Raw genomic sequence first — 23353 nt, 5'->3', positions numbered from 1 at the left:
CAAACACCAATGTCTGTAAACAGATCTGGCAGTTGTGCTGCTGGCATTGTGAACCCAGAACACCTGCTTGGTTCGGCACTTTATGGACCACATTCCACCAACAGAAAAAAAGGCAGCACCCACAAGGATGTGTGTCGTTTGCTGCTCCCCGCCCCCTTACGATGTCATAGTCCCCATGTGACATCAACCCATGTGACCAACCCATGTGACATAAAGCCATGTGACACCGCCCCTTGTCCCTATATAAGTGGCCGCGCAGTGCGTCCCTGGCATTCCGGCCGGAGAGATCGTCGAGGCAACATCTCCTGGAGAAGAAGAAGAAGAAGAAGAACGGAAGGCGGCGGCGACGGCGGCGACAGAAGACCGGGCCACCGCCTGTAAAAGAGCTATAAGAAGGCGCGGTGGCCCGGCAGAAGAACCGAAGAGGGGGACAAGACCCCCGAAGTCGGGAGAAGAGGCCGGCGGCGAGGAAGAAAGCCGGACTCCACCGCTAGCAAAAGAGCTACAAGAAGATAGCGGAGGAGTCCGGCGAGAAGACCCCCGAAGACGAAAGACCCCCGGAGCTGTGCAATAAAGTATTTTATCTCGTGTGTTGTGTTTTTTTTTGTACTTTTATTTTACAGGTGAATGGGTAGGGGTACATTGTACCCCATACTCATTCACATAGGGTGGGGGGCCGGTATCCGGGGGCCCCCTTATTAAAGGGGGCTCCCGGATTCCGATAAGCCCCCCGCCCGCAGACCCCGACAACCAACGGCCAGGGTTGTCGGGAAGAGGCCCTTGTCCTCATCAACATGGGGACAAGGTGCTTTGGGGTGGGGTGGCCGTGTGCCCCCCCCCTTCCCCAAGGCACCCCCCCATGTTGAGGGCACGCGGCCTGGTACGGCTCAGGAGGGGGGGGCGCTCGCTCGCCCCCCTTTCCTGGCTGGCCGGGTAGCGTGCTCGGACAAGGGTCTGTTGTGGACTTGGGGGGGACCCCCACGCCGATTTTTTTCGGCGTTGGGGTTCCCCTTTAAGTCCATTCCAGGCGGCGGGCTCAGCGACGTCTCCTTCGCGGGCCCCGCCTACCTGGAGACGTGCTCGAAATGAGCGGACTTTCCTCCGCGTGTGTGGGCGAGTCCGTTCATTTCAAAAGTAGGGCGGATAGTATGGCGGACTTAGTACGCCGTATTAGTCCGCTCAAAAAGTGGTGTGTGTGGTCAAGTCCGTTCATTTGAAAGTATGACGGACTGTCCGTCGGATTGTATGACGGACTAAGTAGGCCATACAGTCCGCCCGTGTGTACGCGGCTTAAGAATTACAGGCCTACAACATAAAACACCAAATTTCCATGCAAAATAATGGTACCACTTTCAGCACCTAAAATCCAAAATAATCATACCGCCAGGGAGGTTAAGTAAAAAATATGTGTTGTTGTATAAATGGGTCTTGTGTTGAAAATGAAACCAGACATAGGAAGTTACGTATGTGTCATGAGATGTCTGCATTTAAATCTGACATAATAATAATGCGACATGATGGGTTTGCTTAACCACTTTCAGACCGGACCAATTTGCTGGTCAAAGACCAGACCACTTTTTGCGATTCGGCACTGCGTCACTTTAACTGACAATTGCGCGGTCGTGCGACGTGGCTCCCAAACAAAATTGACGTCCTTTTTTTCCCACAAATAGAGCTTTCTTTTGGTGGTATTTGATCACCCCTGCGGTTTTTATTTTTTGCGCTATAAACAAAAATAGAGCGACAATTTTGAAAAAAACGCATTATTTTTTACTTTTTGTTATAATAAATATCCCCCAAAAATATATAAAAAAACATTTTTTTCCCTCAGTTTAGGCCGATACGTATTCTTCTACATATTTTTGGTAAAAAAAAATCGCAATTAGCGATTATTGATTGGTTTGCGCAAAAGTTATAGCGTTTACAAAATAGGGATAGTTTTATAGCATTTTTATTAATAATTTTATTTTATTTTATTTTTTTACTAGTAATGGCGGCGATCAGCGATTTTTATTGTGACTGCGGCATTATGGCAGACACATCGGACATTTTTGACACATTTTTGGGACCATTGTCATTTATACAGTAATCACTGCTATATAAATGCAGTGATTCCTGTGTAAATGACACTGGCAGTGAAAGGGTTAACCAGTGGGTGGCAGTGTAGGGGTTAAGTGTTCCTAGGGGAGTGTTGCTGACTGTGGGGGGGTTGGGCTTTCATTTAGTGTACACTGATCTCTGCTCCAATCACATGGAGCAGAGATCAGCCTCACTAGTTGCAAGGCAGAATGGAAAAATGTTGTTTACACAGCATTTCCTCCATTCGGCTGCTCCGTGAGACGATCGCGGGGATGCCCGCGGCGATCGAGTCCGCGGGTCCCGCGACCGGACTCATGGGGGTCCCGATCAGCGCGTGAGCGCGCCGCTGGCGGCGCGCTCCCGATGGCAGGGCGGCATCGAATATTGGACGTACCTGTACGCCAATATGCCTGCCCGTGCCATTCTGTCGACGTACATCGTCGTGCGCTGGTCGGGAAGTGGTTAAAGAGTTCATGACTGATTGGTTGATTGCATGTTAAAATGGAAATGTGTCATTTGAATATGTACCCCTTATTGGTGGACAGTGGCTGGTAACGCCCATATTTTACCCATACTTAACACCATGCTGGGGATAATAAAAGTTGAACAGTGTATGAGTCAACATGTTGTTTGGGTCAATTATTTATATATGCTGTTTCCTATGCATAGAGATTTGGATATGAAGCAACGGAATCGGCCGATGAAAGGTAATTGTAATTAGATAATAAGATGATAGTCAGAACTAGAGTTTAAAGGTGAAAATGCACCTTTCAGGATGTGGTTAAAGAGTCTGAAACCCCCATCCCCTCTACATACATTACAAAAGGAGGAGACGTTTATGTAAGAAAGTATGTTTAAATGTTAAGATTAAAATAATCACAGTATAAACATATATGTAATGTGCTTAAATGCATGGCAATATTTAATTCTTCCAGGCAGGATAGATAGATAGATAGATAGATAGATAGATAGATAGATAGATAGATAGATAGATAGATAGATAGATAGATAGATAGATAGATAGATTCCTATTTATCTATGAAGTTGCCTTTCTTTTTGTTTACCAGAGTTGTCTGGGCGGGTACCATCAGCCCTAAAAGTGATCAGCCCCCAAATTAATTACAAAAACATACCTTTAAAATACATTTTTAGCATATATTCTTGGTATAGATGCCTAGATAGATAAATGCCTAGATAGATGCCCAGATAGATGCCTAGATAGATAATAGCCTAGATAGATGCCTAGATAGATAAATGCCTAGATAGATGCCTAGATAGATAAATGTCTAGATAGATGCCTAGATAGATAAATGCCTAGATAGATAGATGCCTAGATAGATTCCTAGATAGATAAATGCCTAGATAGATTCCTAGATAGATAAATGCCTAGATAGATAAATGCCTAGATAGATGCCTAGATAGATAGATGCCTAGATAGATAAATGCCTAGATAGATGCCTAGATAGATAAATGCCTAGCTAGATAAATAGATAGATAGATAGATAGATAGATAGATAGATAGATAGATAGATAGATAGATAGATAGATAGATAGATAGATAGATAGATAGATAGATAGATAGATAGATAGATAGATAGATAGATAGATAGATAGATAGATAAATGCCTAGATAGATGCCTAGATAGATAAATGCCTAGATAGATGCCTAGATAGATAAATGCCTAGATAGATGCCTAGATAGATAAATGCCTAGATAGATAAATGCCTAGATAGATAAATGCCTAGATAGATAGATGCCTAGATAGATAGATGCCTAGATAGATAGATAGATGCCTAGATAGATAGATAGATAGATAGATAGATAGATAGATAGATAGATAGATAGATAGATATATAGATAGATCGATAGATAGATAGATAGATAGATAGATAGATAGATAGATAGATAGATAGATAGATAGATAGATAGATAGATAGATAGATAGATCATCCTCAGATCTATCTATCTATCTATCTATCTATCTATCTATCTATCTATCTATCTATCTATCTATCTATCTATCTATCTATCTATCTATCATCTTGCCATATGCGTCTATATCTGATCATTTACAGTATATGCGGGTTATGCAGGATTAATGTATTATTACAATAATGCCAGTTATAAACGTACAGGTCACACGCATGGCAGAAACTCCACAGAGGATCCCCAAGAAGGTGATGGTGTGTAGAAATATCATTCTCATGATTCAGTAGGTTTTACAGAAATCCACCTAAAGGAAAATGTGGGGAAAATAAACAAAATGTTAGGTGCAGCATAAAACTGATTTTGACTGCGTCTGCTGTTTGAATTCATAGGTTTGTGTACACATAACCATTAAAAATAAATCAATATAGGGGGGCGTGGCTTGCGCGCTGAAGAAGATGGTTGCTTAAGCCTAGAGCTCTCCACAGCCGGACGCTTAACAGCAAAAAACAGGCAGGTATTTTCCTCTAAAAACATACCTAAATACTCTGCAGTACTCCTGGGACAGTAGGGGCAATAATGTCTCGCAAAAGAGGACAAGAAAAGGGACCAAAAAAGCTGTCATCATTTACATTTAAACAGAGCAGTGAGCTGACTAAAATCCAAGATGGCGCCGCCGGAGCTGTGAGGAAAAATAATAAAACTCACAAAAACCTTTCTGCTAGCCATCCACCTGAAATGGATGAGGAATTACCATCCTCATATTCTAATACAGTGATGGCGAACCTTGACATCCCAGATGTTTTGGAACTACATTTCCCATGATGCTCCACTACACTGCAGAGTGCCAGAGCATCATGGGAAATGTAGTTCCAAAACATCTGGGGTGTCAAGGTTCACCATCACTGTTCTAATGGCTCCTCTCAACTATTCTACTATTCAACTACTCTAGCACCTATACTATGTGACATTTATAATTTAGCAGCCAATTCTTCATCATTTCCCAATCAAATGGTGAATGCTCTTGTTGTAACTCTTCCAAAACCAGATAAGGAACCATCTTCACCTAAAAATTTTAGACCAATTTCCTTACTCAAGAAGAATGATAAATATAATACACCATGTAGAACTCACCAAATCGCCATCCCTGTTTCTGTCGCTTGACGCTGAAAAAACGGTTGATAGAGTTCATTGGGGATACCTGTCATCAGTTCTGAATAAATTTGGCTTAACAGGTCAAATCAACAAAGCAATATTAGCCCTGTATTCTGTCCCCTTGGCTCGAGTGTATACTACGGATTCTTTATCACCTCCATTCCCAATAACAAATGGTACACGACAAGGATGCCCCTTATCCCCCCTAATTTTTAACCTTGTTATTGAACCCCTAGCTGAGAGTATTAGGTCCAACAAAAAAATTCTAGGAGTTACCATTGCTGAACAAGAACATAAAATCAACCTTTTTGCAGATGATTTTGTTCTTATGATTACTGATCCTGTGAAATCCTTAACGGAAATTCAGGAAACACTAAATATGTTCAGCAAAGTTTCTTATTACAGGCTTAACGTGAATAAATCTTGTATATTGAACTTGGGGATAGATGAAAATACTACTAAACATCTTAAATTACAATTCCCTTATACATGGACTGAAAGTACAATAAAATATTTGGGTATTCAATTATCAAATTCATGTAAAACACTGTTCCAATATAATTATATTCCACTTTGTAATGCATTACAAGAAAATCTCACTAAATTAGCATCCCATGAATTTTCATGGATGGGACGTTTAGCAGCATTTAAAATTTTCATGGATGGGACGTTTAGCAGCATTTAAAATGCTTCACCTTCCACAAATTTTATACTTTTTTAGAACTCTCCCCATTCCAATTCCGTTAAAATATTTCCAATCCCTTCAGACTCTGTTTTCTAGATTCATCTGGCAGGGTAAAAAATCTAGATGTGCTCATTCAAACTTAGTGAAGAAATGTCAAGCTGGGGGAACAGGGTATGTGGATTTCCAAGATTATTATTTAGCCTCTGTTCTCACACAGTCTAAGGCCACGTACACACGCGCGGACTGTTCGCCCAACCTTGTTCGGCAAACAGTTTGTCAAACAGTCCGCTCAAAATTTGCATGAGCGGACTTGCCCACACACGAGCGGACTGTTTGACGAACAAGGTTGGGCAAACAGTTCGCTCAACTTTTGAAATGAACGGACTCGCCCACGTAAGGCGGAGGCAAATCCGCCCATTTCAAGCGCGTGTACAGGTAGGCGGGGCCCGCGAAGGAGACGTCGCGGGCTCCGCCGCCTGGAATGGGCTTAAAGGGGAACCCCAACGCCGAAAAAAATCGGCGTGGGGGTCCCCCCAAGTCCACACCAGACCCTTGTCCGAGCACGCTACCCGGCCGGCCAGGAAAGGGGGGCGAGCGAGCGCACCCCCCCCTCCTGAGCCGTACCAGGCCGCGTGCCCTCAACATGGGGGGGTGCCTTGGGGAAGGGGGGGCCGCGCGGCCCCCCCACCCCAAAGCACCTTGTCCCCATGTTGATGAGGACAAGGGCCTCTTCCCGACAACCCTGGCCGTTGGTTGTCGGGTTCTGCGGGCGGGGGGCTTATCGGAATCCGGGAGCCCCCTTTAAGAAGGGGGCCCCCGGATACCGGCCCCCCACCCTATGTGAATGAGTATGGGGTACAATGTACCCCTACCCATTCACCTGTGAAATAAAGTACAATAAAACACACAACACAGAGAAAAAGTATTTTATTGCACAGCCGGGGGTCTTCCGTCTTCGGGGGTCTTCTCGCCGGACTCCTCCGCTATGTGTGTGTAGCTCTTTTGCCAGCGGAGGAGTCCGGCTTTCTTCCTCCCCGCCGCCGGCCTCTTCTCCCGACTTCGGGGGTCTTGTCCCCCTCTTCGGTTCTTCTGCCGGGCCACCGCGCCTGGTCCGGTGATTCGTGCACAATTCCATCTCCACCCATTCTGCAGGCCAGGGGGATGAACTCCAACGGCCCCCAAAATATGCACCGTACCCGGTCGACCCCGCGGCATCTGTAAATAGCTCCAAATCCCAGTTGCTCATAGGACCACTCAGCCACAGGGATTTGCCGTTATATTGCGCCAGAAAGGTGTGTCACACCTTCAAATCCTCCCGATGCTCCCGCGTGAGCCGTATGGAATGAGTGGGCGAGTGAACCCCAGCGGTGGCCGCTAACAGCCGGCGGCAAAACACCCTGCCCATGGGAATAATCCGATACGCAAAATTCAGCTTGCCCAGCAACTACTGGAGACTCCGCAGCTGAACCTTGTGCATCCCCGCCACCAACTGGATCTCCTCACGGAGGGCCACCAGTTTGCCCTCTGGGAGGCGGCATTCCATAGCCTCCAAGTTGATCACAATCCCCAAGAAGCTAAGCATAGTCGTCGGGCCCTCCGTCTTATCTCCCGCCAAAGGAATCCCGAACTAACTCGCCATATGCTGTAATGTGGACAGCAAAACAGCGCAAGTGTTCATCCGAGCCCGCGCACAGAAAATCATCCAGGTAATGAATTATCGAATTCAAACCTGAAACGTCCCAGACCACCCACTCAACGAATGAGCTGAAGGTCTCAAACAAAGTGCACAAGACTGAACAACCCATCGACAGGCAACGATCCACATAAAAGTTGCCCTGCCAACAGCAGCCCAACAAGTGGAAACTGTCCGGGTGGACAGGCAGAAGGCGGAATGCCGATTCGATATCTGTCTTTGCCAACAAGGCCCCCTGCCCGCACCGATGCACCCAGCCCACCGTGGCATCGAAGGACGTGTAGGACACCGCACAGGCTTCTGGGTCAATCGCATAATTGACAGACCCCCCCTGAGGGAACGACAGATGGTGGATCAGCCAAAACTTATTTGGCTCCTTCTTGGGCACCACCCCAAGGGGGGACACCACCAACCCCGGAATCAGAAGATCCTGAAAAGGCCCCGCCATGCATCCCAGCGCCACCTCCTTCCCCAGCTTGTCCCCCACCACCCCAGGATGCAGCAATGCAGACCGCAAGTTCTGTGCCACCTCCGGAATCATGGTCAAGGAGCTAGGGATACGAAAACCCTCCGCAAATCCCTCCTGCAGCAGACGGGCAGCCACCTGATCTGGGTACCTGATCAGGCCATCCTCTCCCCCCTCACCGGCATCCCTTTTGTTAGCAAAGTCCCCGGTTCGACCCTTTCCTTTCTTAAAACATAGGGAACCTGGGTGGGACGCCACCGCAGCCGGAACACTTGTGTTTGAAGCGGCAGAAACGTCCAAACTTACAAGTGCCGTCGTTGAACTGCCAACAGACTCCCCGTTTGGTAGAGGCCGGCTGTCCCGAGGAAGAGGAACCCCCGCCCCCCCCTTGAACTGGTTGGGGGCCCGCTCCGCGGACATCAACCTCATCCAGAGGCTTATGTCCTTGTGGTTCCACCGCAAGGAGGGACGAACAGCTCTCTTCTGACGGAAATCTGCTCATCATACCTGAGCCAAGCCATGCCCCGGTAAACCCTATAGGCCTCACCCACCGCGTCCAAATAGCAGAATAACATCGAACAATGTTCGGGGTTCTTCTCACCAATCACGCTGGCCATAATGGCGAATGCCTGCAGCCAATTTGTGAATATTCTCGGCATCAACCTATAACGTCATTTCTCCTCATCCTCCTTCTTGCTATCATTGGGTTTAACCCTGTCGAGGTTAAACTTCTCAAGGGGCAGCAGCGAAAAGATCTCCACGTACTCACCCTTCACGATCTTCTCCCTGACCTCCAGCTTCAAGCACGATCCTGTCAGAGGATCACCAGACTTCAACGTCGGCACTTCCCCGTGCGCCTGCGGGGAAGAGCGGCACAACGATGCACGCATATGCGTGATACAATACAATGTCGTACGCGCATGTGCACACCTGTGCACATGGCTATAGGCCTTACCTGATTGGCCTAACAGGCCTATAAAAGGCATCAATGTGCTCTGTGTCTTTGCTGGTTTGTCTCCTCAGCTCACCTGTGTTCCTCTATTTCCTGTTCCTGTTTACCACTTCCTGTTGTGACCCGGATTGCTTGAAGACTACTCTGATTTTCTCTTGATCTGACCCCTGGCTTGTTTAACGGACTTCCTGCTCTTAGCCTTGCTGACTCCCGGACTGATACCTGTGTTTGACCCTCGGCCTGCCTCTGGAATATCCTCTGTTTTCTGCACTTAGCCTTGCTGGCTCACGGACTGTTACCTGTGTTTGACCCTCGGCCTGCCTCTGGAATATCCTCTGCCTCACGGACTGATACCTGTGTTTGACCCTCAGCCTACCTCTGGAATATCCTCTGTCTCACGGTACTGATACCCGTGTTTAACCCTCGGCCTTCACTCCAGGTGTTAGAACCCCTGCCGAGCATTTCCTTCTACCAGTTCCAAGACCATCTGCACGGGCATCTCTTCCTTCAGAAGACCTTCTGCATACTAGTCACCTGCTGGCAACGAGTGCCTCTCCGTGCCCTGTACCCACTGTTCCATCCTCAGGGGTACTGTGCACCCAGCTGCAAGGGAAGCCGCTCTCAGCACTTCGGCTCTGGTGAGTACCTGACAGATCCCAACGGTCCCTCGAAGCACACCTAGACCTCGCACTTTGCCGCAATGCAAACCACATCCATCCTACCTCCCCCTTCCATGGATGCCGCCTTGTCTCCAGACACCGGCGCCCCCACCGGTGCCGCCCCCGTAAACCGCTGGTTCCACCTCGACTGCGGGAAGACCCACTGCTGCCGGCGCCGGCTCCCCCGCCACCCTCTCCCCCCAGCGTACCCCGAGACCTGCGGCTCCCACACCGCCGCCTGTGGCGCCCGCCCACCGGTGTCCTTGGCGAAGCGCTGCACCAAATCCCGCAGCCCCCCCAAAAGAGCCTGCAACTGAGACTCGGAACCCACCGGAGCCGACCCGACACCGACTGGCCCAGCAAGCCCCCCGGGCCCTGACCCACACCCCCCGGCCCCTGTCCCACCCCCGACAACCCCAGACACAACATGGACCACATGAGACAGACACAGAAGCCAACTTACCGGGCCGACCAGGGATGGACCCCGCTGCCACTCTCCTTGCCTCCACCGCTGACGGACGCTCCTGCGGACCCTCCAGGTCAGATGCGCTCAGCTCCCCTTCAGACAGGACCCGGGAGCATGCAGGGGCTCTGTGCTCTCACCGGCACTGGTCTGTTAACAGGTCTCCCAGGCCCCCTCCGGCCTCTCCGCTCGTCTGCAGCTCCACCCACCACCGATCCATGTTGCCCGACAGATACTGCCGCCACTGTGCTCCGCAACAGCCTCCGGCCGCCATCTTGGTCCCACCTCCAACCGTCCAAACCGCCAGCCGAGGATGAGGAAGGCCCGGCGGTCGTATGAAGCACTGCCCCACGCTGAGGCCTACCCCTTTCTGCGCTGGGGGGAAGAGGGAGCCCGGATCCACATCTTGCCTCCGCTGAGCGGGGGGGCACCCACTGAGCGCCGCGGAAGCCGAGGATTCCGTTCCAGGCCCAGGCCCGGCGGAAGCAGGTGTACGCTTCGCCGGCGGGCCGGACGGGTCCAGACCAGACCGAGACCTCCGTGCGCCTGGCGTGGCTGACCCCCCAGCCTCAGCCTGTGTACTGATCAGCTGTGCCACCTGCCGCTCCAGCCATTCCGGTCCATGGCAGGTGGCAGCCGCTCTAAGCTGGGCAAAAATCTGCTCGATATCAGCCATCTAGCACAGCCGTACCTCACCTATGCTACCTAAACTCCTCTTACTCCTCGTGTCCCTCGGCTAGACTGATCCTCCTCCTCTTCCTGCCTACACTTACTATATCCTCCCTTCCCCTTCTTTTCTGGCCACCCCCTATCACTACAACCTTCTCCAAAAACTTAACCCTTGCTGTGCCCTTCTCTCTCTGTCATGCTGGCCCTTTCACTACTCATCGCTGCACTCTGTCCGTTACCAGGCCTTTCTGAAGGTGCTGATCTTTTTGGAAGTGGCTTATGAGTCTCCTATAACAAAGCAATTTTTTAATCAATGGATGGAATTGAGCTGAAGCCTGGAGGTTTATTAAGTTATCACTTTCAGCATGGCCCATATTGGCCTCTCTATTATTTTAGGGTCTACCGTTTCTGGTAAGCAGGCTTGCCTCTTCATCGTTGTGTCGAGTGTGCATGTACATCTATCTCACAGAAGCTAGTGTGGGGATTCTGCAGTATGATTATAGATTCATTTGGATTTTTATGAATTGTTTTTATGCTTTCTAGCCCCGCACTTTTTATATTTTGTATGTTATGGTTTGTAATCAACTAATTGGTGCTAGCTGCTTGCATATTTATTGTCATTTTGTCCAAGTGCTGATATACTTTTGAATCGTGTTATCATTGATCTGCTTTTTTTCTAGCCTTTTCAGGCAGCATCAATCCAGCCTGAGCATGCCTAGGCATGCCCAAATTGTACTAGCTTCACAAATTGTCTGCAATTTGCCCAGAGTGCATGTCTGGATATGCATAAGATAAAATAAAATAAATTTTATAACTCAAGAGGAAAGTAAACTTAAAATATATGTAAGAAGAAATTGTGAAAACAGAATATTTTTATAAAACGATATGCGATATGGAAAATGACAAGTTATATTAGTTATTGACAGTCAAAAAATCTATACAATATAACCAAAAGAGTTAAGAAAGTGAAACCTTTGTTGTCCAGTGTTACATCACTTTCTTGAGAAAAGTCACACACCTACCGTATTTAATCGGCGTATAACACGCAATTTTTTCCCCTTAAAAGCAGGGGAAAATTGTGGGTGCGTGTTATACGCCGATCCCCCGATATTCTGAGCCTCTGGGCGGCTTTCAGCCGTCTTTGGCTCTTCAAGGCGACTTTCGGCCGCCTTCGGCTCTTCTTGGCAGCTTCCGGCCGCCTTCGGCCGTTCTCGGAAGCTTTCGGCCGCAGGCTGCAATGGTGGACAAGGCTGCATAAGGCTGCAATGGTGGACAAGGCTGCATAAGACTGCAATGGTGGACAAGGCTGCACTGGTGGACAAGGCTGCAGATGACACTGATGGGCATATAAATGTAAAAATAAATTTTTCCCTTAAACTTCCCTCCTAAAAGTTTTTTTCCTTAAAATTCCTTCCTAAACTTGGGGTGCGTGTTATACACCGGCGCGTGTTATACGCCGATAAATACGGTAGTTTATAAGGAAATTCATTGCAAAAAAATCAAGTGCCACAATAAAAAGATAATTTTTTCAGTACATTCCTAGAATTATTATCAATGTTGACAGATCTGGAAATACGGGAAGTAACTATGCCATCCATCTGCCAGTATAACCGCAGCAAATCATATAAATAGCAGTTAACTGAGCCACATACAGCCAGAAAAAAAAGGAATTTCCAGGATTCAGAGGAGAAATATTGTCCTGGTTCTTTTTGCTACTGCCGTTTCATTAGTCTTCAGGTATGTAACTTTATTTAGAATGCATAGACTGGTGATGGTTCACAGTTTAGTAGTGTCTGGATCAGGTATAGTTTCTGCAACTACTGTAGCTATAAAGAGTATTGGTAGTTAAACACTAAAGTTAGGTACTATATCAGATTTTTTTTTTTTTTGGGGGGGGGGGGGGGGGGATAAATGTCACTCTATAACAGGTGCTAAAGAATAACCTTTTTCAGGAGGATCAACAGGGATTGTTTTAATTCAATCTGCAGATTTCGAAATCCCAAGGACTTTGTTGAACTTTTTGCTATTATTAATATAGAAAAATTGGAGGGATTGATGTTAACCAATACACAGGAGTTTCTGAAAATTCCAAATCTAGTTGTCCCAGTAGTCTATGCATTACTTAAAATATATTACTTAAAATATCTTAAAGACTAATTGATCCCCTGGAAGACCTATCATATCTGGAAGAGGGTATTTGCATTGATAATATATTACAAACTCATGTATACTCTTTCTCGCTATATGTAGGGGCACTTCCCACCTCATTTGCCTGATAAAAAAGATGGCAGCACCCAAACAAATCCTTTTTGTTGGTCCTGATATTGAGATTTTTTATTTCTTGATCCCCCATGACCAAGGCTGTTTTGGGTCAGGAAATTTGTGAGTCAGACAGGGACTAAAACATATACAAATACTGAATTTGTGTTGTGACTTCGTGACTTTTTGCTACACCCAATGCCAAGACAAAGTCATCCAGTGCCCAGGGCAAAGATGGCAAACTGTGCACCCCTCATTTTGATGTGTATTTAGAAGTTACTATCTCAATCTCAGCGTGGCACCTGCCGGGCATGGAGACAGCTTCTCCATCTCCTCTTTGGTTATGTAATATGTCACATCACAAGAAGAGACAGGAAGAAGAGCAGTCTGACCCCCACTCTTAGCCCTTGTACACACAGTCGGAGATTCCAACGGAATGTGTCCGATCGGAGCGTTTTGTTGGATATTCTGACTGTGTGTCCGACTGTGTGTGGTATGCATCGGACTGTTTCCGTCTGAGCAAATTTTCCAACTTGCTGGAAATATTTTCCAACAAAATGTTCCAATCGGACATACTCCGATCATGTGTAGCCTACTTTAGACCGAGGTGTGATTGAGGTGCACAGCTCATAGTTCAAGTTGTACAGGCAGATAAGGACATTTTTTGTAATTTCACAAGAGGCAAAAAAAAAAAAAAAACACAACACTATAAAAAAAACTGTGCTCCAAGTACCTTGGGGTTTGGATTTCTCCAGACTCCAAAAAAGTCTTTGAACACAATTTTATCCCAATGTTGAAAACGATAGAATGTGACCTAGGTTCATGGAATACGGGGTTGTTCTCGTGGTTCGGTCGTGCGGCGATCCTGAAAATGTCGGTATTGCCCAGATTGACCTATTTATTTAGAGCATTACCAATTTCCATCCCCAGAAGCTTTTTTCTTAAACTTAAATCCTTGGCCTTACGCTTCCTGTGGCACAATGGGAGAGCGAGGATCAAGTATGCCTTCTTGTCGAAGCCAAAAGTTGACGGGGGGATGGGACTACCCGACTTTAAGAAATATCAGGTAGCAGCACATATTACTAGGATAATTGATTGGCATTGTCATATGGCGGACAAAGATTGGGTAAGACTGGAAGATATGCTAACAGACAACAGATTGCGCTTTTCCCCTTGGCTCTCTTTGAACAGCCTCAAGAACACGATTAGTTTGAACCCCCTGACAGAGACTACGCTATCAATTCTACACGCAAACTCAAAACGGTTTGTGGTGACTACCCCCCTCAGCCCTCTAACACCGCTCTACAGTAATCCCGACTTTAAACCAGGTATAGAGAACGTCCTGCTTCACGACACAGATTCTAACGCCCCACGACTGGTAAAAGACTGTCTCTCTGGGGGCAAAATGAAAGATTTAGAGACCCTTAGAAGAGACTGGGGGGATCCAGCGTTTCCTTATGGAATTATTTCCAGATCAGGAGCTTTGTCACCTCCTCAAAACACAAACGACACTTCATTAGACAGCTCACAGACCTCGAGGAGGTATGTGCTTCAGGCGAAAGATTACACAAGGCGACCTTGTTGGCCTATAAGTGGTTGCAACAGGTGAAAGGACAAGAGGAGGATAGGTTCAGGAACAAATGGGCACAAGGTCTACAGAGGAACATTACGGATTCCCAATGGGGAAGGGCATGTACACTGGCTCATAAGTGCTCTATTAGCACGAGAACACAAGAAACGTGCTATAAAATGTTGACGCACTGGTATCATACTCCTGATAAACTGCACAAATGGTTTCCTCAGGTCCCGGAAATGTGTTGGAGATGCCAAGGTGAGGTGGGTACGCTTACACATATATGGTGGGGATGCTCCAAACTGGCGCCCTTTTGGGATGAAGTGAGGAATTTGATAGCTCAAATCACGGACACCTCAATCACGTTAGATGCGGCTTGCTGTCTCCTCCACATTACTGATGTACCCCTGAAGAGATACAAACATTCTTTGCTTAAACACCTACTCAATGCAGCCAAGTCCCTGGTGCCACTGCATTGGAAGTCCCCCAGTGCCCCAACGGTGGGTGAGTGGCTGCTCAGGGTATCTGAGACATATACTATGGAAGAAACAGTGGCTCAAGCCACTGAATCAGTGGAAAAATTTCATGCTACTTGGACGCCTTGGATAGTGTTCCGTTACTCTACAAAATATGCTCAGCTTCTAGGAGACAAATGTAATGCTAGAGGTTAAATTGGTCATTCCACTTTCACTCTTTCCTTTTTCCCTTATTTTCATTATTTGTTCTTGCTTTCTTTCTTTTTTTTAAAACGAGCGCATTATCAGACCTCGACTGTGGATAAGGTCAGAATATTGACACAGTATGCAAATATGTTCAGTACAGATTGGCTTTAGTCATGTGACTTGATTACAATGTTTGAATTATAGTTAGCCTTCTCACCCCAGGTACAGTGGGTAACATCATTTTAGGGTACGAATTGTATGCTGAATTGGGGTATAACGCTGTACAATACTATCTGTATTTACTTAAGCTTGTTCGCAGTTGTATTACTGTTTACTTTTCCTTTAACTCAATAAACGCTTTTAATGTGAAAAAAAACTGTGCTCCTTTCTTTTAACATTTATTTATTCCTAGCTGCTATATAAAAAGCAAATGATATAGACTACCCAAAAGACAAAAAGTGCTTAAAGTGTTTGATAAGGTAAATTCCATGTGATATATAACAGTAAGCTCCCCAGTGCATGTCATTTATAAAAATATGCTGTATAATAGCTTACTTCAGAGCGCCATTCAGTGCTCAGCTGACTGTCTGCTGGTCTCCTCTCTCGATGTGATAGCTGCGGGGGGAGGGGTGCTGGGAAACCCCCGCTGATGTCAGCCGAGGCGAAGAGAGGAGACCAGCGGGCAGTCATGTGAGCACTGGACAGCACTCTGACATAAGCTATTATACTCCATATTTTTATAAATGACATCCACTGGGGAGCCTAATGTTCTATATCAGAGGGAACTATAGAAAAAAACAACAGTTTTTTTAGAGCAGGAGGGGAGGATCAGGGAGCTGACAGACATGGAGGGAGGGGGGAGGAGGACAGAGGAGACTCAGACACAGGAGCGCAGGCTGTGGATGACGGAGGCATGTACTCCACTGTTACAGGGCTCAGCAGCCCTGATATATCGTGGTCAGCGTACAGAGGGGAGGGCAGAAACTGGTAGGATCAGACAGGTATTTCAGGTGTCACAGGGGGCCAAATTACACAGCACAAGCATCTGTGCAGTATAACATGCTCTAAGGGAACACCAAAATAAGGCCTGGTCACTAGGGTTGCCACCTTTTCTTCAAGTCAAACCCGAACACTTTAGCGGCGCACAGCAATTTTTTTTATAGTATAAACTATATATATATTTTGCTATTTAATAACATTTCTAATCATATGAAGTTAAGAACAAGAGTCCCCCTTTACATCAGAGCCCACAGAGTTCCCCTTTTACATCTGAACTCGCAGAGTTCCCTTTCACTGTAAGGGGGGACTCTGATGTAAGGGAGAACTCTAACATAAGGGATGCTCTAGGAACCCTGATTTAAGGGGGGACCCTGAGAACTCTGATGTACGGAGAAGACTCTGATGTAAAGGGGAAACACTGTGGCCTCTGGTGTAAAGGGGAAATCTGATGTAAGGGGTGCTCTGAGAACCCTGATTTGCCTTAGTGTACTTAGTCAGAGGCAGGAGAGAGAAGGGGGAGACTTCAGTCACAGACAGGGATGGATGGTGAGCTCACTCACCACCTCTCATCCAGATGTATCTGAGGCTGCTGGACTTCAAATTTCCGGCCCGCCTTACTTTCCTATTCTGGGGCTCAGCACCAGGGATCGGAGTGTGGACAGACACAGAGGGGTAGGGGTAGGGGTGGGGGTGGGGTGGGGGGGGAGGCGCAGATCGCGCCCTCTTTCCCCTGTGTGTGTGCTTGGGGGGATTGTTAGTGTTGGCTTTGGGCAGTGTTAAAGAGTGTAACAGACACTCTCAGCTTAGACAACTGTATGCAGCAACCCTGCTGGGAGGCCATAGTCCAGTTTAAATAATGTGTCCGGGTTTCAGGCAGTCTGAAACCCGAACACATGATTCCAAACCCGAACTGTCCGGGTGAATCCTGGACAGGTGGCAACCCTACTGGTCACGCAGGCTGTGTTTATTTATTTAAGGCACTTATATAGCACCATCAATTTACACAGCACTTTACATATACATTACACATTCACATCAGTCCCTGCCCTTAAGGAGCTTACAACCTAAGGTCCCTAACACATTCATACCAGGGCCAATTTAGATAGGATCCGATTAACCTACCAGCATGTCTTTAGAGTGTGGGAGAAAACCGAAGTACCCTGGGAAAACCCACGCAGGCACAGAGAGAACATGCAAACTTTAGGCAGATAGTGTCGTGGTTGGGATTCGAATCAGTGTGTATTACAATGTACACCTGTACAAGCGCTATGTTTATTCGTATGGGGATGCACAGGTATTAGTTGCACCCCCTAGCAGGCAGTCCCATTGATGTTAGCTTGAAAGCAATGGCTGCGCGGACACACAGCCACTGCTCCCAATTTGAAATGGTTGCAGGTGCATGGCCCCAACTGCAGACAGCAATACACCCTACATGAATGAGGCCTAATAGTAATAACAGTGTGCTTTAGCATACATATAAAATCACTGCAATAAAATGATATTGTTTTTGCCCAGCAGTAAGGATGATGTGCCTCTTGGATGCAACGTCCCACAGTGCAGCTTTCATTACACAGATCTGTATGTCACTAATTGATATCATTTTATTGCATGCCGATTTTAGTGTGTATATATACACCGCATGTTAAAGGACATCTTTATTAATAAAAGGTAATACAATATGTTTTAAATATTGTCAAATGCACCTGAATCAGCAGTAAAAGCTTGTTTACACTTGTGGCAAGGACTGCTGCTCCTCTGAAAAGCAATCAAAAGTCTGATTGCTTTTCAGAGGTGTTTGCCAGGCAATACAGAGGTGAAATGTCACCAACTCTCTACCTGTTTTAATCCCCTAAATGCAGCACTACTGTACTGCAAATGCAAGCATTGTACACAATTGCGCAGGGATTGCAGCATGACCCCATTCACCTGAATGGCTTGCATTCAGCAGAAAGAAGTGTACACTGAAAGTGGCATGCGTTAGAATTCTTGTTGCAGCTTCAAATCAAAGCATTTTGGCTGTGGAATCTGACAACACCTTTGCAGCTTAACCACTTCAATACAGGGCACTTTCACCCCCTTCCTTCCCAGCCCAATTTTCAGCTTTCATCGCTCTAGCGCTTTCAGTGACAATTGCGCGGTCATGCTACACTGTACCCAAATGAAATTGTTATCATTTTGTTCGCACAAATAGAGCTTTATTTTGGTGTTATTTATTCACGACTCCGTTTTTTTTTTTTTTCGATATAAGCGCAAAAAAAGCGGAAATTTGGGAAAAAAACAATATTTTCTTTTTTCTATTTGAAAAGAAATCCAATAAAATCAAATTTTGTCATAAATTTAAGCCAAAATGTATTCTGCTACATGTTTTTGGTAAAAAAAATTCCGTTAAGTGTATAATAATTGGTTTGTGTGATCACGGACATATGTACGCAAATGATCATGTACATATGTGTGCAGGTGATCACGTACATATGTGTGCAGATAATCATTGGGACATGTGATTTTAGTGGGACATATGTGGGGGACATGTTTTTATTATTAGGGACATGTGTTTTTATTATTTGGGGACATGTATGTTTTGGGACATGTGTGTTTTGGGGACATATGTGGGGACTGTGTTTGTACTGTGTGGTGTGTTGTGTGTTGACACTACACTGATGATCAGTGAGTAAAAAGCTGTGAAAAGCAGCCCATACTCACTGATCATCAGCCGGCTGCAGCGTTCTGCTCTCCTCTCCTCAGCGGTGACTTCCGTGTGAGGAGAGGAGAGCCGATTGCCTAGCAACCGGCTGTTTGTTTACATCACATGACGGCCGTGATTGGACACGGCCGTCATGTGATCAGGAGGGCCAATCACAGAGCCCTCCTGCCGATCTGAGATGTGCCGTGTCCGGGTGACACGAGCACATCGGGATCGCGCCGCTGCGCGGGAGCGCGCGCGCGATCCCGCTACTCCTGAAGGACGTTCCTGAACGTCCTATCAGGAGCAGGCGGCTCCCGCCCGGCCGTATATATACATTGGCCGGGTGGGAAGTGGTTAAGGGGGGGGGGGGCTCAATGAGGTGGTAAAAATGAGGCTCACCTCTCTAGACCCAGGAATGAGGAGTCCTGACTGTCTACTTCTACTTCACGCCCCCCCCCCCCTTTTTTTAAGACCCCTTTCACACTGGAGAAATTTTTCAGGTGCTTTTGGACTAAAAATAGCACCTGTAAAGCACCTAAAAAACACCTCCCCTGCAGCCCCAGTGTGAAAGCCTGAGTGCTTGCACACTGGGGCGCCACACTGGAAGGACATTAGAAAAAGTCCTGCAAGCAGCATCTTTGGGGCGGTGGAGGAGCCATGTATACACCTCTCCTGCCCATTGAAATGAATGGGCACTGCTGCTGAAGCACCTGCAAAGCGTTTCAGCAGCAGCGCCACACGGGCGCATTTCAACCCTTTATTTGTCCACTAGCATGGGGTTAAAAGCCCCCTGCTATCGGCCGACTAGTGCTGCTAAAACGACAGTAAAGCGCCTCTAAAACTAGCAGTGTTTTACCATCAGCAGCTTATTCTTTTCTATTTCAGATGAACCCAATAGGCACTTGCCATGTTTCCTTGGGTTTGGAATCACTGGCTAAGCTACTTCGAGAATCTATTGCATAGATATAATGTTATTGGTTCACTTGACTTCTCAGTATTATAAGCAGTATAGTATTATAAGCAATATCCAGCTACAGAACGATGTGATATCTTTATTGGTTTCATTCAAGATTTACGTGTATATGTGTGCATTCGATGTCAGTTCACTATTGGAATTTTGCATGATCTCCAGTGATCATTAGTCTTTTCTATCTTTGTATTGCAAAATGTAAACACTCAATAAAATTTGTTTTATATATATATATATATATATATATATATATATATATATATATATATATATATATATATATATATATATATATATATATATATATATATATATAGGCTCGGACACACCTGCAAGTTTAAATGAGTCCTACTAGTAAGCTATGAAGGGGAAAATGTTATACTTACCTGACGGTAATTAAATTTCCTGATGCAAAGCATGACAGCATATACATATGGGTAGGCTCCACCCGCTGCCCTATTCAAGGACCGGTTATACTATATAAGCAAGTCTCCTCCCTGCAGGCAGCATTCTCATAACTTAGAATCACTGTGAAGCCCTTTCGGACGGGACCTACATGCTGTCATGCTTTGCATAATGAAAGGAAAATTACTGTCGGGTAAGTATACATTTTTTCTCTTTCCTGACACAGCATGACAGCATATACATATGGGATGTACCAAATCACCAGACAAGGGTGGGTAATGCTGAAGTGTTTAAGAGGAGGATTAGATCTATCCCCACTAACGACTGAAATTTGTAGTCAGAGTCTTCAAGCGGGAAATGTGATACTCCTAAGAACCAAGGCCTGAGGTGTGCCTTGGCCTAGCTGGTCAGTATGCCTGAAAAGAGGGCATACCCTGAATGTAAGAATAAGAACAAAATACTATGAGAATGTATGAAAAACTAGGGAACGGGTGGGTGGGAACCCAGAAATCCTAACAACACTGGCCCTGACAGAGGAGGAGGTTTAAATAGCCCTCTCAGGCTCCTCCTACAAATACAGGCTGGCCTACGGCCAGCCTTTCAACGTATTGTGGCTAAGGCCGCTGAGTTCACTTTAAAATGGGCCCCCAACGTGTTGAATGTAGACCAGTTCATAGTTAACATATTAGTTCTGGAGGGACTCCTTTGGAGTTCAGTCCATGGATGCGCAATCTGTCTGGAAAAGCAGTCTCTGCTATATCTCTAATTTATGGATTTGTCCTAGCCATCTAGGCCCCCTTGACTAACTTGATCCACACCACTGCGATTGTCTGTAATGGACAGCAATTGTCTTCTTCTGATGCAGTTAGGCCTGAAGAGCCTATTGTTTTCTCCTCGAAGGACCAATTCTATGTCTCTCTTCAACCTTGAATCTATTTCCAATGCTTGTGGTACTCCAAACACTTTAGTTTAGATATGCCATAAGGATGATGTTCTAACCCAGATGCAAAGATGCAGACCCCTGTATAGTGCTGAGGAAGAGACTAGAGCCACTTTGCCTTCAGCAACAAGGTAGTTCATGGCTTGACACTTGAATATCGGAGATCCTTCTAGACCTTTTAGCCATACAAAATACTTAAGTGTTACTGGCCATATTGAGGATGTCTTATACCTATGCATGGAGAGTGAGACAATGTGTCCCACATAGGGATGAGCTGAACACCCTCCTCCCCCCCCCCCCCCGGTTTGGTTTGCACCAGAACCTGCAAACGGACCGAAAATTTGCGCAAACTTTAGAACCCCATTAAAGTCTATGGGACTCGAACGTTCGAAATCAAAAGTGCTAATTTTAAAGGCTAATATGCAAGTTATTGTCCGAAAAAGGGTTTGGTGACCCGGATCCTGCCCCAGGGGACATGAATCAATGACATTTTTTTTTTTCGGGAGCACTAATTTTAATGACGCTTAAAGTGAAAAAAGTGAGATATTCCTTTAAATATCGTGCCTGGGGGGTGTCTATAGTATGCCTGTGAAGTGGCACGTGTTTACTGTGTTTAGAACAGTTGCTGCACAAAATGACATTTATAACAGAAAAAAAGTCATTTAAAACTGGTTGTGGTTTTAATGTAATGTCTGGTCCTGGCAATATGGATGAAAATCTTTGAAGAAAAATGGCAATGATACCCCCCCCCGCCCATTACCAGCCCCTTTGGGTCTTGTATGGATATTAAGGGGGACCCCGTACCCAAATTAAAAAAAGAAAAGGTGTGGGGTCCCCAGGCCCTATATACTCAGAACAGCAGTATACAGGCGGTGCAAACAAGACAGGGACTGTGTAGGTTTGTTGCCAAACCCTTGGACGGCTTGTTGGTTTGGAGACCATACCTTGACATCCAGTGGCTTTGTGCCTTACGCTGTCTGGCAGGAATTAATAAAGCTCAAATTGTACATATAATTCTGTCAGCCGATCCTACTGGGCAACTTGGGTTTAGGCAGACTGTCATACCTTCAGCCTATAAAGAAAAAATATCTTCTGGACTTGCAATATCAACATTGCCCACCTAGATGCCACTCTTAACAAAAGACTATTGATGGGTAGTGTTCTATGGTTAATAGACATTTCCTGTCATATCACTAGGAACTAGCCCACTTTCTATTACAACTCTTTCATCTTTTTTCATGAGGACAGGCTGGATTGAGCCAGCTAAGCCTCCACCACATGTTCAGAGGAAATCCCAATCCTCCTAAGGCAGCATCGCTGGTATGCCAACAACTGTTTACTTACCTAGTAGACATTTGTTATGTTCATGTAATTCTTATATATGTTCAATTGTCTGTTTATTTCTAGTTTCACCATATCATATCCTATCATATAAAAGCATCCTATTCTTATATGACCACCAGCTGTTCATCGTAATAAAGATCCAAAGTTAGAGCTACATACACACTAGGGGCAAAGGTGTAGTGATAACAGAACAGTGAGACAATGGCTATCCAGCAAGTGGGATTTAGGACAGTGACTACACAGAGGCCTGCTACCCTGTCAGTGCAGTCACCTGCATATGGCAATACAGCAGTCTCTACACAGTCAAGCATTCCTGCAAGCAACATGTCACATAGACAGGCATCCGTACTCAAGACAAGGTCCTAAGTTTTCAGCTCCTCTAGATCTTCCTCCGAACGCAATGCACTCGCTATCGCATGTGCAAAAGCTGAAGCCGCCAAGGCATGAGCAGCCTTTGCTGAGAAAGAAATGCAGATTAAAAAGGAGAAAGTGAGTCTGAAGACAGAGAAAGCACAGCAACAGTTAGAGCAAGAAATGCAGATTTAAAAAGGCACAGTTAGAGGCTAAGGAAGCCTTCCTACAAGTAACCCTAGAGAAACTCACTGTAGAGAAGGAAGCAGCAGCTGCAATAGCCGAAGCACAGGCCTTAGAATTAGCTGTATACCCAAGAAGTGAATGCAGCAGACGCAGCAAAATTCTCGACCCAGAAGCTGAAACTAGAGATTCTCTACAACAAACTTCAGATTACATCAATCAACATTTTAACCTCC

At 46.0% G+C, this 23353-nt stretch overlaps 2 protein-coding genes across 4 annotated transcripts in view; one reads left to right on the top strand and one right to left on the bottom strand.

The window, feature by feature from the left end:
• LOC143989146 (fucolectin-like) overlaps positions 1-23353 on the bottom strand; it is a 565918-nt gene that overhangs the window by 11679 nt on the left and 530886 nt on the right. Inside the window, exon 2 of the mRNA XM_077489171.1 lies at positions 4214-4313. Within this exon, the coding sequence (XP_077345297.1) occupies positions 4214-4286 (73 nt within the window). The 5' untranslated portion in view covers positions 4287-4313. The remainder of the gene's footprint in view (positions 1-4213; positions 4314-23353) is intronic.
• The window catches only part of LOC143989147 (fucolectin-4-like), a 378380-nt gene that overhangs the window by 134818 nt on the left and 220209 nt on the right, over positions 1-23353 (top strand). The window contains exon 1 of one of the 3 annotated variants that reach the window (XM_077489172.1): positions 12353-12485. The exons of 1 other annotated variant lie outside the window; for it this stretch is intronic. The gene's annotated coding sequence lies outside the window, so the exon portion shown is untranslated. Of the gene's footprint in view, positions 1-12352; positions 12486-23353 lie in introns of those variants that run through there. One more of the 3 variants, XM_077489175.1, reaches the window with a different exon arrangement.

This window comes from Lithobates pipiens, unplaced genomic scaffold, assembly GCF_037356315.1.
Source record: "Lithobates pipiens isolate NorthernLeopardFrog02 unplaced genomic scaffold, aLitPip1_a1.2 Scaffold_18, whole genome shotgun sequence".
Lineage (NCBI taxonomy): Eukaryota > Metazoa > Chordata > Amphibia > Anura > Ranidae > Lithobates > Lithobates pipiens.
The sequence above is the reverse complement of the archived record's forward strand: the minus strand, read 5'-3'. Positions and strand labels throughout refer to the sequence as shown.